The 15106-nt window shown below is 33.5% G+C and overlaps 1 protein-coding gene across 1 annotated transcript in view; it reads right to left on the bottom strand.

The window, feature by feature from the left end:
* The window catches only part of SerRS (Seryl-tRNA synthetase), a 114934-nt gene that overhangs the window by 71921 nt on the left and 27907 nt on the right, over positions 1 to 15106 (bottom strand). Inside the window, exons 3-4 of the mRNA XM_090400026.1 lie at positions 10627 to 10713; positions 10315 to 10473 (exon numbers count right to left, since the gene is read on the bottom strand). Of these exons, the coding sequence (XP_090256152.1) occupies positions 10315 to 10473; positions 10627 to 10713 (246 nt within the window). The remainder of the gene's footprint in view (positions 1 to 10314; positions 10474 to 10626; positions 10714 to 15106) is intronic.

Here is a 15106-nt window from a genome sequence, read left to right as displayed (position 1 = left end):
TGTTTTTGGTACAGTTTTAGACTCAGCTATGCATATATTGAAATCTTCCCAATCCCCAAGATATCCAGGTATATGTTCAAATTCGTGCTCTTTATAATACATTCTAATGATAATGTAATTGGCCAATAAAGCATTAATATGTATTCTGGTCAGTAGAGGGGGAACTCCATTCCATTTCATAAGTCTAGTTGATCACACTTTTCTGTCAACTTTAGGAGTGAAATAAAATATTTCCAGAAATTTTTATATACGCAAAGCCTTTGTAAAAAAATTCATCAATGAGTACTATTTTTTTTTTCTTCCCACATTTGGATTAAACAACTATGAATTATAATTTTTAAGAAATATTGATAGAAAAGGATAGTTGCAAACAAAGGTAGCAAAGTTGAATGGTTAATCTGGTTATTTTGATGCTTAGTCTGTGAATGGTAGATAGTTGCCACTTTAAAAGAGCTTCTAAGGCAAATCAGGATGGATTATAGATCCAAATTCAACTAAACAGTAGAACTGTATGGAGAAAAGAAGCAATTCCATCATACTCTCATAAGGAAAATTCATAATCCAAAAAAAAAAAAATTCACCAGATGTATAAATAAATGTACACCACAAAGTCAAGCATCTCTGAAAAGTGGAATTGGTTGATTAGAGAGGAAACCTTTAATGTGTTGTTTGGTTCATTTTTTGCGTCTTGATTAGTCATGGTTTAGTTAATCAAACTATTCTACTGAAGTTGTCATTTTTCAGATGCTAAGACAGCTGTTTATGCAAAGAAGGGTTAGAAACATATCATTATTTATTTTATTTTATTTATTTATTTTTAAAAAAAAAAAGAACATCTGCTTCTGGTTGAAGAACTGGATGTTGTGGAGAATAAAGAATAAGTAAAGAGAATTGGTTTTTATGAAAATAAGGCAAGGCTGAGTTAGGCATCAAATCCAACTAATTTTTTTTTTTTTACATTAGTGAATGATATAGAATTCATCATTTAAGATGCTGGTTGTCTATTCTAGAAGATTTGTGTATATATTGAAAGATTTATAGAATAGAATGAACTGTGCAGTATAATTGATATACAGAACATCAGTAGTAGATTCAGTGAAAATGGCTAGAGAATAACCTGAATGCAGTACCATAGGATGGGAAAATGCTCACAAGGCCTTGATGTTAAATATCCTGATGATGTCAAAAGTAATCATTTGCATTTCCTGGTATTTGTTCAAAGGTAACTAATGTAAGCAAAAAGATCCTCTTACAGTCGACTAGCAGCAGCAAAATCCATTCTGACAAATGTTATTAGGCAGAAGGTTTATGTGTAATGTTGATCATTAATGGATCTCTTCACTATTTCAGAAAGGATTAAAATGTGAAGAATAAGATAATAATTGTACAGAAAATCCTCTTCTACTTTAGATTGGATTTTGGCTTATTTACCAACTGCATGTTAAATATCAGCAGAATAGAGTTTACAATGCAACTCAAAATAGGAGCTTAACTCTACAGAATGGGTTTTGAAAATGGAGACAACTATAGACAGCTCCCCCCAACGAGTGCGGCAATCCTGTCTGCATATAAAAGAGAAAGAAGTGAATTGGACAGAAGTTGGAACTTTGGAGCGAAAAGTGAATTATTAATCTCATTAATAAATTGTATTAATAACACTTGAATAAAAACTGGATGTTCTAAATGAGTGACTTGCTGACTTCCTGGCAGATAAAAATGTTTACCTACTTCTTGTGGGACCTGGAATCTAAAAAAAACTTTGCATGGAAGTAACTTTGGTGTGTGTAACTGCCAGGGGGGGGGGAAAAAAAAAGTAGTACTTCCAAAAATTTTTTGTAAATTCATTCTTCATTGATGGTAAGCATTTGACAGTTATTGTAGAACACCAAAGCTTGTATAAATTGGGCACTTGCTCATTGGTGAAAAGATGCATGATACATAATAGGTATTTGAGGTAGTGGTAACCAGTAGCAGCTAGAAATAAGAGAAGGCAAGTTTTGATTTTTGAAGTCAGTTGAAATGAAAAATGGACAATATAATACAAAAGGAACTGTTAAACATAATGTTTGGTTGGGTTATCACGTAACACATTAGTACTATGGTTGGGCTGAGAGTGAAGAAGAAACTTGATCATGTTTGATTTGAAGAGGGTGTATGGGGGAAACCATAACAGAAGGAACTTGTAAAAATAATCATAATTAAAATTCTGAATATTTTTATGAATTGTTTATGTTAAAATGTTTATTAGTTCTAGTTTCATAACACGCATTGTCGGCACTTGCGATGTGCCCGTTATTGAAATTGTTTTGTCAAAAGTGATATGTAAAGCAGTTAAAAATTGATGTACTTACGGGATTTGATATTTGTATTACTTACAGAAATTTTAATGTAATTTAAAATATTAAGTTTTGTGTTTTTATGAAGACATTCTCTCTTGTTGCTAACAGGGACAAAGTGCCGGCCATTATTTATACCTAACTTCTTGCGTACCAATTTCGTGGAGTGCACATGCTCGCTGAGAGGTTTGATGTGTGATTGACAGCTGACAAGTTCGGTATCGAAGCAATGGGAGAGTAAACAAGGATAGCGTTCGGAAGGAATTAAGAACACAGGCTGGCAGATATTTAGATTCAGAGGAACTTGAGTTTTTTTTTTTTTTTGTGACAGCTGGAGGACAATTAATAGTATATTCCGAAAAAGGAATCGTGGAACTATTTGAAAAGGGAAATATTGCTACAGGCGTTTTAAAAGGAATATTGGAGGAAACGCTAATTGGAAGATTTATAGGAGATTCTGAAAAAGGGAATCGTAGAACTGTGATGGAAGAATTAAGACTGTCAATAAGCATTTAGTGAATAAAAGAAGAATTTGCTATTTACGTTCTAAAGGAATGTTCGAGAAAATGCTGATTAGGAAGTTTCATCTGTATTAAGGACGCCGGATCTGACTATTATTTCTACTGAAGAAAAGACACAGAATTAAGTTCGGACAAATTATTGTGTGCTACATAAGTGATGAGAAAGGATCCTGTAAAAATGAAGAATAGAGTCATATATCTTCGGAAAAGGGCCTTGACAGAGAAAGAAACTGGCTATGAACATTTTGTGATTGTGCAAACAAAGTGTTTAGTCTAGTCTTAATTGTAAATTTGTTTTTAAAAGGCCTTGAATCCAATTAATTTGTAATTAGTTATGTAATATTTGTTTGAAGTGTATATATATTGTTTTTGTTATATTAAATGTGTTTATTTTGTATTTTGGTCTTGAGTCAGTGATTATTTGGATTCTGAAAGAAAGAGTTAAGATCATTGCACCAATTGGAGTGAACCCTTGTGCATATATAGGTACACTTGAAAATGAAAAAAAAATAATTGTTAGAAACAGAGATCATCTCTATGGTAGGATTAATAATATGATAATATCTATGAATATTATATATATAAAAATCCACCAATTATTAACAAACTGTTTCATAGCACAGCAATAGAAGGAGTGAACGAGGAAGGAAAAAAATTATACTGTAGGTTTGGAGTTGAACTGTGAAGGATTGTTCAGTGGCTGTTGCCTGCAGTTCAATAGATATAGTGGAGGGAATTATTGATAGTTTTGAGAGATGCATGCAACAGAAACTAGAGATCTGTGTGAAAGTGAGTGTAGCTAATTGGATTAATCGATCTAATTGCTCTTTCTGCACTGACTTGAGTATTTTTAGGAAACTCTTAAATAATGAAATGATGTCACTAACAAGTGTATATTATAAGAAAGTTGATCAACACAACCTGTTACCATAAGCATAAGTAAATGATGTTCACATATTAATTTATCAATTACATCCAATACTGTTATAAGTTTATCCAAATAAACTTCACCGGAAATATAAAAAAAATATGCATTCAGATAAATTTAATACATTTAACAGTGTGTAATTTCCAAATAATGAAATCTCTTAACTTCGCACACTTCTTTCACTTTGGTATTGTCCAATAAGTTATAATGTTACATATCTATAATAATATGTGTGCTGCTAAGTGAGCAGACTTAAATTTTGCATGGAAGAAGTGAGGCAGCAGAGCTCTAGTCTAGTACTTTATAGGGCCAGTAGCAACAGCTTTCCTCTTATCAAATGGCATATGAGTTTTCTAGTCCATTTCTAAAACTGTTGGGTGCAACTTCTGTCCTTGTTTGTTCCATTACCATCATCTAAAAACTCACATGAACATAAGATTAATCTTTCAGGATAAAACTCTTCCAACTATAATTCCCCTGAACTAGATGGTATTCCACCATTTGTGCAAAAAACTTGTGCTCCAGAATTAACACCAATACTGTATCACCCACACATGCTACTATACTTTGGAACAAGCTGAATAAAAACTTGCTTCCAAGCTTTCAAACATTTACCCAACTGCATAGTTTATCAAACCTATCCTAAAAAAGTGGAGAAAAAGTCAGCCATCAAACTATCATCCCGTTTTTCTCTCTTTTCTACACTCAAAAGTAATGGAGAAGTCAGTAATGGTCAATTTCTTATCTGGAGACCCACCAGTTAATTAAATCACCAATATGAATTCCTCCACTCTCATTCTACAGTAGATCTCCTAGCTAACCACACCCATTTTTATACAAAAGCTGTGGAAAAGTTTGGGAAACTAACAAAGTTGCTCTTAATATTTCCAAGGCATTTGATTGCTACTGGTCTTCCTCCTACTCTTTATGATTGGATTGCCAGTTTCTTCTCTGGTTGCTCATTTTGATCATGAGACAGCTTACTCTTCAGATTTCTCTCTCACTAGACTATCCGAGTTCTATGCTTTTCACATCTCTTCCTCCTCCTACACACCAGTGACCTTCTTTTGCTAACCTCGAAGTGTATTCAAAGATTTATTAACGATTCAAACTTCAACATCTATAAACAATGCCTTAAAAAACGAATCTCTCAAAATATTCAAGTTAGGTGAAGATGATTAAGTGCATTTCAGTGCTATCAGAACACATCATCATCAAATTCCTGACATGTACCCTCAAGGGATGTAGAGGATATTATGGTAGTACTACATGAAGAACTTACATCATTACTAACTACCAATCAACAATTTTCTTCCAAATCAATCTATTATTTGTCAAGACTCCAACATTATCAGATTTTATATTTCTGTCTTCTAACGCAATTTTTACTGTATCAATTCACCTTTGTCTTGGTTTCTTCTGGGTCTTTTTCCTGCTAACCTGACAGAGAAGACCTCTCCAATTCTATTTAAATGACCATACCAAGCTAAGATTAGCTTTGCTGACACATTCCTGGATGCTAACAAGTTCTTTCCTAATATCCTCGTTTTTTAATACGATATTGCCATTGATTACATCTGTACATGCCCCTAATCTTTTTCAGGAATCTCATATCTGCGGTCTCCAGTCTTTGGTCAAGTGTTTTACTTCTAACCCAGCTCTCAGATCCGAAAGTTAAAATTGGTTTGAACACTGTCTTCTATACAGCTAGTTTAGTGTTTTGACTAATTTTCTCTTATTCCATATAAATTTATTCAATTGAATTCCTACCATACTAGCTTTGTTGATTCTGTTGTCTATTTCCATATTTTATTTACCGTCTCACTACAAAAATGTGTTTAAGTAGCTGAAATATTTTACTTGTTCTCTAGGTTCTCCATTCACGATGCAGTTCATATTTTCAATGTGTTTGCCTATTTTCATTGTCTTGTTATTGCTGATTTTCATACCAATTTTATTACAACAGTTCTTCAATTTAGTCAGGGAATCTTGCAGACTTGTAATGGATTTATTTAAAAGTATAAGATCATCTGCATAAAGTAAAGAGCTGAGATTAACATCTCCAATTTTGATATCAGGTTTAATATCACTTTTCTTCATAATGTGATCCATATAGATAATGAATGAATGACAAAGAGGATAATGTACATTCTTGTCTGACACCAGATTTAATATCAAACCATCTTCCTGTACTTCCTTCAATTCTAATTGCTGACATACAACTCAAATAAAGACTAAGTATTGCTTGACATAATGTCCCATTGACACCATATAACTGTAGCATTTTGAATAGCTTTTCTCTCGACACCTTGTCATATGCCATATGCGGATCTACAAATTACTATAGATCTTTGTTACATTCATACGATTTCTCAACCATTTGTCGTAAAGTGAAAATCTGATCCTCACAGACTCTATTTGGCCTGAATCTAGCTTGTTCTTCACCAAGCTTCCCTTCTACAACCCTTCTCAACCATTTTTCAAGTATACTTGCATAAATCTTACCAGGAAACTCAGTAGGCAAATTCTCACACTCAGTTTTATTTCTCTTTTTATATATGGGTACAATGAAAGCTCAACTCCAATCATCTGGAATTCGTCCCTCTGAACTATGCAGTGTAGCCACTGTAAGACTTTTTATACCTCCATACTTGAGCATTTCTGGTTGAATAACATCTATTCCTGCTGCCTTTCCTCATTTCAGGTTTTAATGGCCTTTTCTACTTCAAGTATGGATATGTATTCCTGATTGCATGTCTGTTGAGTGTTTTTTACTACTCTGCTGTCATCGCTGCTTGTTTCATTTAGTAATTTTTCTAATTACTCCATACTTCAAAGATATCTTTTTCTCCAGTTTTCATGTCACCTTTATCATCTCTAATTCCTTTTACAGCACTCTTTCCTCCATTTCTAAGCTTCTTCAACAACCTCCAGGATATTTTGCCATCTTCTTGATATTTATTTTCTATGTTCTTACCAAAGTCTTCCCATGACTTTTGTTTAGCTAGTTTTACACAGTGCTTAGCTTTGTTACATTTTTCTCTGTATTCTCTAAGAGCACAAGGACTTATTCACCAGGAACGGAACTTTTGATATGCTTTCTTCTTTTCCTTGACTGCCTCTTTAACTTCCTGTGTCCACCATGGAGTTCTAATTTTTCTATCCTTGCAGACAAGGTAATAACAATCATCACATGCCTCTCTGGCTGAATCAATCACTGTTTTCTTCAGGGCTTGTCAGTGAATCTCCAAGGTTTGGCTCATGTTCTCAAACTCTTTTGTTTTTTCTTGAATAATGTTTGTGTATTTTAGTCTACAGTTCACATCTGAGAGCTACTCAACTTTTATTCACTTTAAAACTTTCTTACATGTTCTTTTCAATATGAAATTCAATTTTATCCTGCTCAAGACTAAATGGTGATTACTTTAAATTTCAACTCTGCACACTCTAGTGTCCTGCACCAGTGAGACAACATCACTATCAACAATAACATAGTCAAGGAGACTTTTCTTATTCCTTACCTCTTCTCTCCATGTGAATTTATGCACATGTCGGAACATTGTTAATAATAACCAGTCCATGTCCTGAGCAGAAATCCAACAGATATTTGCCATTATTATTAGCTTTGCTCTTTTCTCCAAATTTTCCCAAAATATTTTTGTATGTCTCACAATCATTTCCTACTCTGCTATTTAGATCCTCAACAAGGACCAACTTTTTCTTTTTCATTGTGTCAGTTGCTTTTTCTAAAGCCTCAAAAAATTCCTCCACTTCTACCTTAGTAGAACTTTCTGTGGGACCATAGGCACAAATAAGTCTCATTGTCCAGTTCCCCATTCTCATATTTGCCCACATTACTCTACTTGAGACGGACTGCCATTCAAGAAGATTAGCCTCATATTTTGTGTTGAATACTATGGCTACTCCTTCTTTTCCTTGATTGTCATTGCCTGAATATAACATTTTGTATTTATTGCTCAGAAAGATCTCACCAGTTTTGGTCTTTTTTGTTTCAGTCAACCCTATTATGTCGATCTGGCTTATCTAATTCCTCAGCTAGCTCCATTTCTTTGCCATTCAGGCTTCTTATGTTGATAGTACTGATCTTTAACTCTGGTGATATTGAGTTGGAATGTGTTTCAGGATTTGTTCCAGTAGCCGGCTTTTCGCTGTTTGCCATGGTTCCCTGCAAAAACAACAGGGGCCGTGTTTAAGTAGGCGACACCCCCCACCTGGCATATAATTCTGTGATGTTGTACCATCATTTTATTTGTGGTTTATGCTAGTAAGAATACAATTTGGTCAGCTAAATCACAAATTTCCAGCTCATTCTCATTCGTTCAGTATCCAGGTAGATACCTAACAGGGTGCTCCACGAGAAGGTGAGAACTGGGCATTAGGTCAGAAGCCCTGGTTGGTTCTCTGCATTCCTTTGAAGGATATGAGAAGGTCTCCTCTCAGTTATACAGCTTTGACCGTTAAACACCCCATTAGTTTTGATGTGTTTCAAAAAAGATTTCATGGTAGTAGCATTTGTGTTACTGTTAAGCAGATGGACACTGTATGTGCATATACCACACAGTTCAAACCCTTGAACAACATGGGTTTGAACTGTGTGGATCTACGTACAGAGGGTCCTTGAATTACATCGGAGATCCGTTCCTACGGAGCGACGTAAGGCGATTTTCGATGCAAGTCGGAATTACCATAGCCTAAGTTACTTACCTAACCTAAAACACCCTAAAGTCACACGTATATATCAAGAAACAGAACTAGGCTGTAGGAAAATGAAAGGGAGAACATAATTACTGTATAGTACAGAAAAATGACAAAAATGAAACTGTAATAAAAAAAACAAACATAAAAATGAGAACAATCCCAAAAATGACAAATGAAATTGTATATTCTGTACAGGTAATTAAAAAGTTGATGCTGGTCTTCCAGCCAAAGAACAAGAAGCCTTTCCATCTCAATCATGAGCCTACTAAGTTTTTTTGTAATCACAGTCGATTTCATGGGTGCCAATCCTTTCACATGTTCAAGGATGCGAACTTTATCCTTGATAATAGTCCCAATATTGGTACGACTTAAGTTCAATGCATGGCTGATGTTCGTTGCTGTTTCTCCCTTTTTTGCCCTTTTAATAATGTCTAATTTCACTTTTAATGTAATGGCTTTCCTTTTCTTTGACACACTGCCATCAGAAGAGTCTACCTTATGTTTGGGAACTATATTGAAGGGTTAAAAGTCACAAAAAAAAAACACAAACACAAAAGTGAGAGAGCGGATGTAAACAAAGCATGCAGTACCCAAAGAGTGTATGCTGGGACCCAAGCGACACCACCTCTCCCAAATAAACGCTGTATAACGGTGTATTCTCCGCCGCACTCACAAACAAGTTCGCCCGTGATGTTTGAATTTTATGTCACGCTGCTTCGAGTCGAAATTTATTTTTTAAATTATTTATGGGATTACCGCAGTAAAGTCGAAAGGATACATGTCAAGGACCCCCCCCCCCGTATACACAGATTTTTTTTTCGATAAATATATTGGAAAATATTTTGGAGATTTTTGACAATTTGAAAAAACTCGCAGATGAACTACACAGCCTAGAAATAGCAAAAAAATTTAGAAAAATTTGCATAAAATATATGTAGATACTAGTCTATTTTATCATTTAGAACCATAAAATATACACAAATTTATTATAAAAAGTTAATATCAAAAATTAAGCACACAAACACACCATTCTAACCCTAGCCATTTACAGGATACACCCCCACCTATCAAGAAATTAGTTATAACTGTACAAAAATACAAATTAAACAATTAAATAAGTTGCTGGATGAAGTTGTTAGTTGGGATCAAAACACCGTGGATAAACTGCACACTCATTTTGGAAGAGCTCCTCATTTATATGGTCTCCCAAAAATTCATAAAGAACATTATCCACTAAGACCCATCATAAATTGTATTGACTCTCCCACCTATAAAATTGCTAAATTTCTGTCACATTTATTAACTGCCCATACCAGACAATCCAGATCATTCATCAAGAATTCCATACATTTTCTTGAAAAAATCAAGGATATTCAAATACAAGAGTCGGATTTATTAGTCATCTTTGACATTGTTTCCCTCTTTACCAATATTCCATTATCTGAGACTGTTAATTTTACTATATGATGAGTATCCTCCTGATATTGCAAAGGTTTGTGAATTTGTTATAGAATCAGGAATCACAAAGAATAGACTTGTCTATCTTTGTGCAGCCTAGCGCAGAGGATGCAAGTGCCACTTCTACTGAGCTACACAGGACTACAAATGAATGACAATTAATTATAATCATTAACTGATAATAAATAATTAACAAAATAAAACATTAACCCAGACTACTGTTTATATTTTAAGGACAGCTCCATTTTCCATGTTATGAGACTGTGTTTTCCTTTATAATATTAAGATGGCAACAGTCAATAAATGATAAATAATAAGTTCTTATCATTCATTATTTGCTTATTAATCTTACCTCATTATTACTAACAGGAACACTTTCATGGACCCAGTTTGCTATTTCTTTCAAAACTTCTTTCCTATCTGTTTCATATTTAACCAGTTCTTGACTACATAGTGCCATTTCGCTATCCATGAGATTTCGAATCTTTTTTATCTGATTCACAGTCAGAGTCTTAAAAAGAAAATACTATCTATGAAGCAAAAGCTAATACAGATAAAGAAATAATAATGAAATGATATTGATCAGAAATATACATAATAAACCACTTCACATCAAAATAAATTTGCTTTATTAATAACTACAATTAGCTACAATTCATCTCACCTGCAGAACATCTTGTGTCAGTTCACTAAGTTGACTCAGAACATTATTTGGTAAAGCATCGCCATCATCCCCTATTGGTTCCTTATTCTAGAAAAAAATTATTTTTGAAATACAAACTGTTTCTGGAGCTGAGTTTTCAAAATAAAAAAAAACAATAAAAGCAAACACATCCAGATCCCTTCTTATTTCCAAACAAAAAAAATAATTTCTATTATTTCCTATATTTCTGACATCCTAATTTATTATTATAGTAGATTTTTATAAAACCATAAATACTTATGTATTTGTACTGATATGAACTTTTAGCATTATTTTTAGGATCAATTCATATACTGTATATTTATTCCACTTTACTAATTCTTGCCTATACAATATATATGTTTCATTTGAGATTTAAATATCTTTATGCAAATATCCCACAATGTAAAAAAAAAAATGGCACCAGCTCTGCAACCTTGAAGGCAGGGTTATGTGCAACCATACAAATGCAAGATCATAAGACCAAAGAGAATATATAATCTCAAAAAAAAAAAAGCCTATATTAGTTCAATATAGATTCTACTACTACTAGACAACAATATTTTGAACTACCAGGTTGCTTCAGTAACAGGAAGTAGAACCTGCTGAGATAATCAACTTGTAATCAAGGGATATACATCAACACTGGATGAACAAGAAAGTGGTATTGCAAAATGCTCTTGAATGCAATGCTACAGAGCTAATATAATATTTTTTTCACTTCATGCATTGTATTTAAAGTAAAAGCTAAATATTTTCATAAATAGGGAAGAAAACAAGCTAAGATATTTTGTTGACAGAGCAAACCTTTTATAACTAAGCTAAAAAGTTAAATTTAATAGAGTTTTAATTGAAGGATATTCATTAACATACTTGAGTAAGTCTTGAAGTTAAAGATAGTGAAAATTTGACAAGGGCTTCATTAGAGGCAGTATGCAATTAAATTTTCTCAGAAAATTTAGAGTACTAGAATATTTTCATAGAATTTCATAAATATTCATAAATACTTTCACAGCCAGCCTGGTTGGCTGAGTTTTTAGCATAACACGCACACATTTTAACCAACAGACTGTAGGTGGGAGATAAATTTTACTGTCCAGCAATACAATTGTCCTGCTAACTAGAGGCGTGAAGTGTCTTAAAAAAGTTTTAGACTTGAGCAAATTTCTAGATTATATAAAAAAATATTTTTATTATATTATATAAAAATATTTTTTTATATATTTATATTATAAAAAAAAAAAAATCAAAAACCCTTAGTCTGCACACAGAACCTATAATACTGAATTATAGGTTCTGTGTGCGGAAGTCCTATAAGAAAAGAATTACTCAAGATCTTAAATGGAATATTTTATACTTTTTTAATCTGATACAAAGCTTCCACCATGATAAGAATACAGTAAACCACACACAGTGGTAAAGTGGATTGATTTATGGTTTATTGGCACAAGGACAATCTTACAAGCTTAGATTAGCCCTGCTCACACATTCATGAACGTTAACAATGTCATGTTCTATCCTAATTTCTTCATTTTTAATATGATTCTGCCACTGATGGTATCTGTTCAGGCCTCTAATTTTTTTCAGAACTTTCATGGATGAACTTTCTAATATTTTTCCAAGTGCTTTATTTTCAACTCAACTCTCTCATATCCAAGACTTAAAAATGGTTTGAACAGTCTTGTATACTGCAAGTTTAGTGTTTTGGCAAATTTCTCTCTTATTCCATATAAATTTATTCAGCTGGCTCCCCACCATACCAGCTTTATTTATGCTGCTGTCCATTTCCTGATCTAACTTGCCATCTTCACTAAAAACTGTGCCTAAATTGATGAATTATATTTTACTTATTCTGTACGCTCTTATTCAGAATGCAGCTGAAGTTTTCTGTGTTCCTACCTATTTTCATAGTTTTTCTCTTTTTATTGCTGATTTTCATGCCAAATTTGTTATAGCTATTATTCAATTTCCTGGACACTTGCACTGGATGATTTAGGAGTACAACATCATCTGCATGAAGCAAAGAGCTAATTTTGATATCACCAATTCTAATATCAGTTTTAATGCCACTGTCTTTCATAATGTGATCCAAATACCGTAGATGATGAATAAGAGTGGAGATAATATTCATCCTTATCTTACACCAAACCATCTTCCTGTATTCCCTTCAATTCTAACTGCTGACTTAAAACTTAAATATAAACTATATATATTGCCCTATATGTGTGTTGAGGCTTTCTGAGTGCTGTACATAATCCATTAAGCCTCCAACATGATTGCCCTGTATTAATGTTACATTTACTCCATATATAACTGTAATTTTGAAAAGGTTTTTCCTGGGCACCTTGTCATATTCCCATAATTTATCAATTTGTCATAAAGTGAAATTCTGATCTTGATAACTCTATTTGGCCTGAATCCAGCTTGTTCTTCTCCAAGTTTCTCTTCCACAATTTTTTCCACCCCCTTCTCAAGTATGCTTGCATAAATCTTACCTGGAATGCTTAGTAGAGAAATTCCTCTGTATGCTTCTCCTCTTCTTTACTTTTGATAATATCCAGATCTCCAGATATCATTCTTTGCTTAGGCTGAGATCCATTATTAAACTTTCTTGATATAATTGATAGCATTCTCAACCTCCAAAAAATGAGCATCCATTTCTGATCAAACACTTGCCTATATAAATGCTCTGCACAAATCCCAAATTAGTGAGAAATATATATAGGGTTAGCTACACAAATTCCAAATTATTAGGACTTGTGTAGCTAACCCAACCTTAAAATATGAAGCAAACATTTCAGGCATGCTTGATGTTATCCAGAAGAAAGAAGACAAATTGAAGATCTTATTCTCACCACATTTTCATGGATACTATTCTATTTGAACTGGCTTCTCTCATTCCTCCACTTTTCTTTTAAAATATAAGCAGATCAACATCAATTCAATCTAACTTCAAACTTATCGAAGCAATTGCCAACCTCTTGAGTGTATACAGACTTAATTGATGTAAAAAATAAAGTGATAAAAATTACCCAGATACTCAAATGTTTCATAACTTCTTCTTTTTAACAAACCTTACTATGGATCCTAACTCTGGCTGCAAATCACAGATATCACTTTCCTGTACAGCATGACAGAGAGATATTGATTAACAGCAATATTATAAGCAATTCCCCCATTTGTAGTCTTTTCCTTTACCAAAGATGAACGTGCTAGCCTCATCCTCAAACAAACAATCTAGCTCTTTGTAAAGTTACTTATATGAACCTATATACGGACTCTGTGTGCAGACAGTGTAACCTTAGCATCCCGATTTCTTACACCGTGCCACCACATCATAATATGACATGGTGTGTAACATGATATTCAATTGGGTTGTTTTCACAGAACACTGATGGGCAACACAGGCCTGTCCAAAATGTCAATATAAGAATTCTAATCCAAAACTAAAAGAACATCCCTACATAACTTCAGCACACTGAACTGATGGACCAATGCAATCTGGTAAATAATATTCTCATGCAGTTACAATATCCAAACACATTCATCTGATTTGAAAAATGTATATCATGATTACTCACCTGATATCACACCTTTATAACAATTAATCATTAATAAGCATTAATAATTAATCACCCCATATGAAACAGTGTTTAGGACCATGTTGCATTTGTATGTAGCCACTCTTCCATGGAAACTAAGTTCAGTATGTAATGTTATGCCCCCCAACCCCCATCACTATGGCTGTCCTGAACTTCTGATTGAGAGCATTCACAGATAAAAGGAAGAATGCACAGATCTTTTCACAACCTTCCTATCCCTTTCCATGCATGCATTTCTTTTTAACCTTCACAAACAGTTCTACAATGTCAAACTAATATTACCCGCCCACATGATCTAAAAATGAAATCAATATACCAACCCAATGATTTCTCAACCTAATTACAGACCCCATGCAGAGAATCCAAAAACCAATTCAAAAATTGGTTGGCTCAGTGGTTAACATACATACTTTCCAACCAATGGACTGCAGATTAAACTTCCAACATGGACATGCAAATTGATGTTTGTGATTGTCTTTATATGAGCAATGGATTTCATTACCTGATGTGAGACCTTAAGTGGCTTAAAAAAAGTCCCATGTTTGGTCTGTACAGCAGAGCTTCCAGAATGTATTTTTTTAAAAATACAAAAATAAAATAAAATAAATATATTGAAAATATATAAATAAATAAAAAGAAATTATAAAAAAAATCCTTATCCCAATCACAGAACTAATGTACTAAAGGTTTACAACCTTTTCTGGGTAGGATACACATACAAAAATAAAAATTCATGATCTTCACAAATGCCAATTATTTAACTGTCTTCTCCACAAAAACAATCTTGAAAAACACTGCACTCCAAGCACTTATACCTCTCACACCACACTCATACACCTGTAAGACAAATCTCACACTCA

The sequence above is a fragment of the Typopeltis vanoorti genome, chromosome 11 (assembly GCF_054136105.1).
Source record: "Typopeltis vanoorti isolate ZY-2024b chromosome 11, IOZ_Tvanoo_1.0, whole genome shotgun sequence".
In the NCBI taxonomy this organism is placed as follows: Eukaryota; Metazoa; Arthropoda; class Arachnida; order Uropygi; family Thelyphonidae; genus Typopeltis; species Typopeltis vanoorti.
The sequence above is the reverse complement of the archived record's forward strand: the minus strand, read 5'-3'. Positions and strand labels throughout refer to the sequence as shown.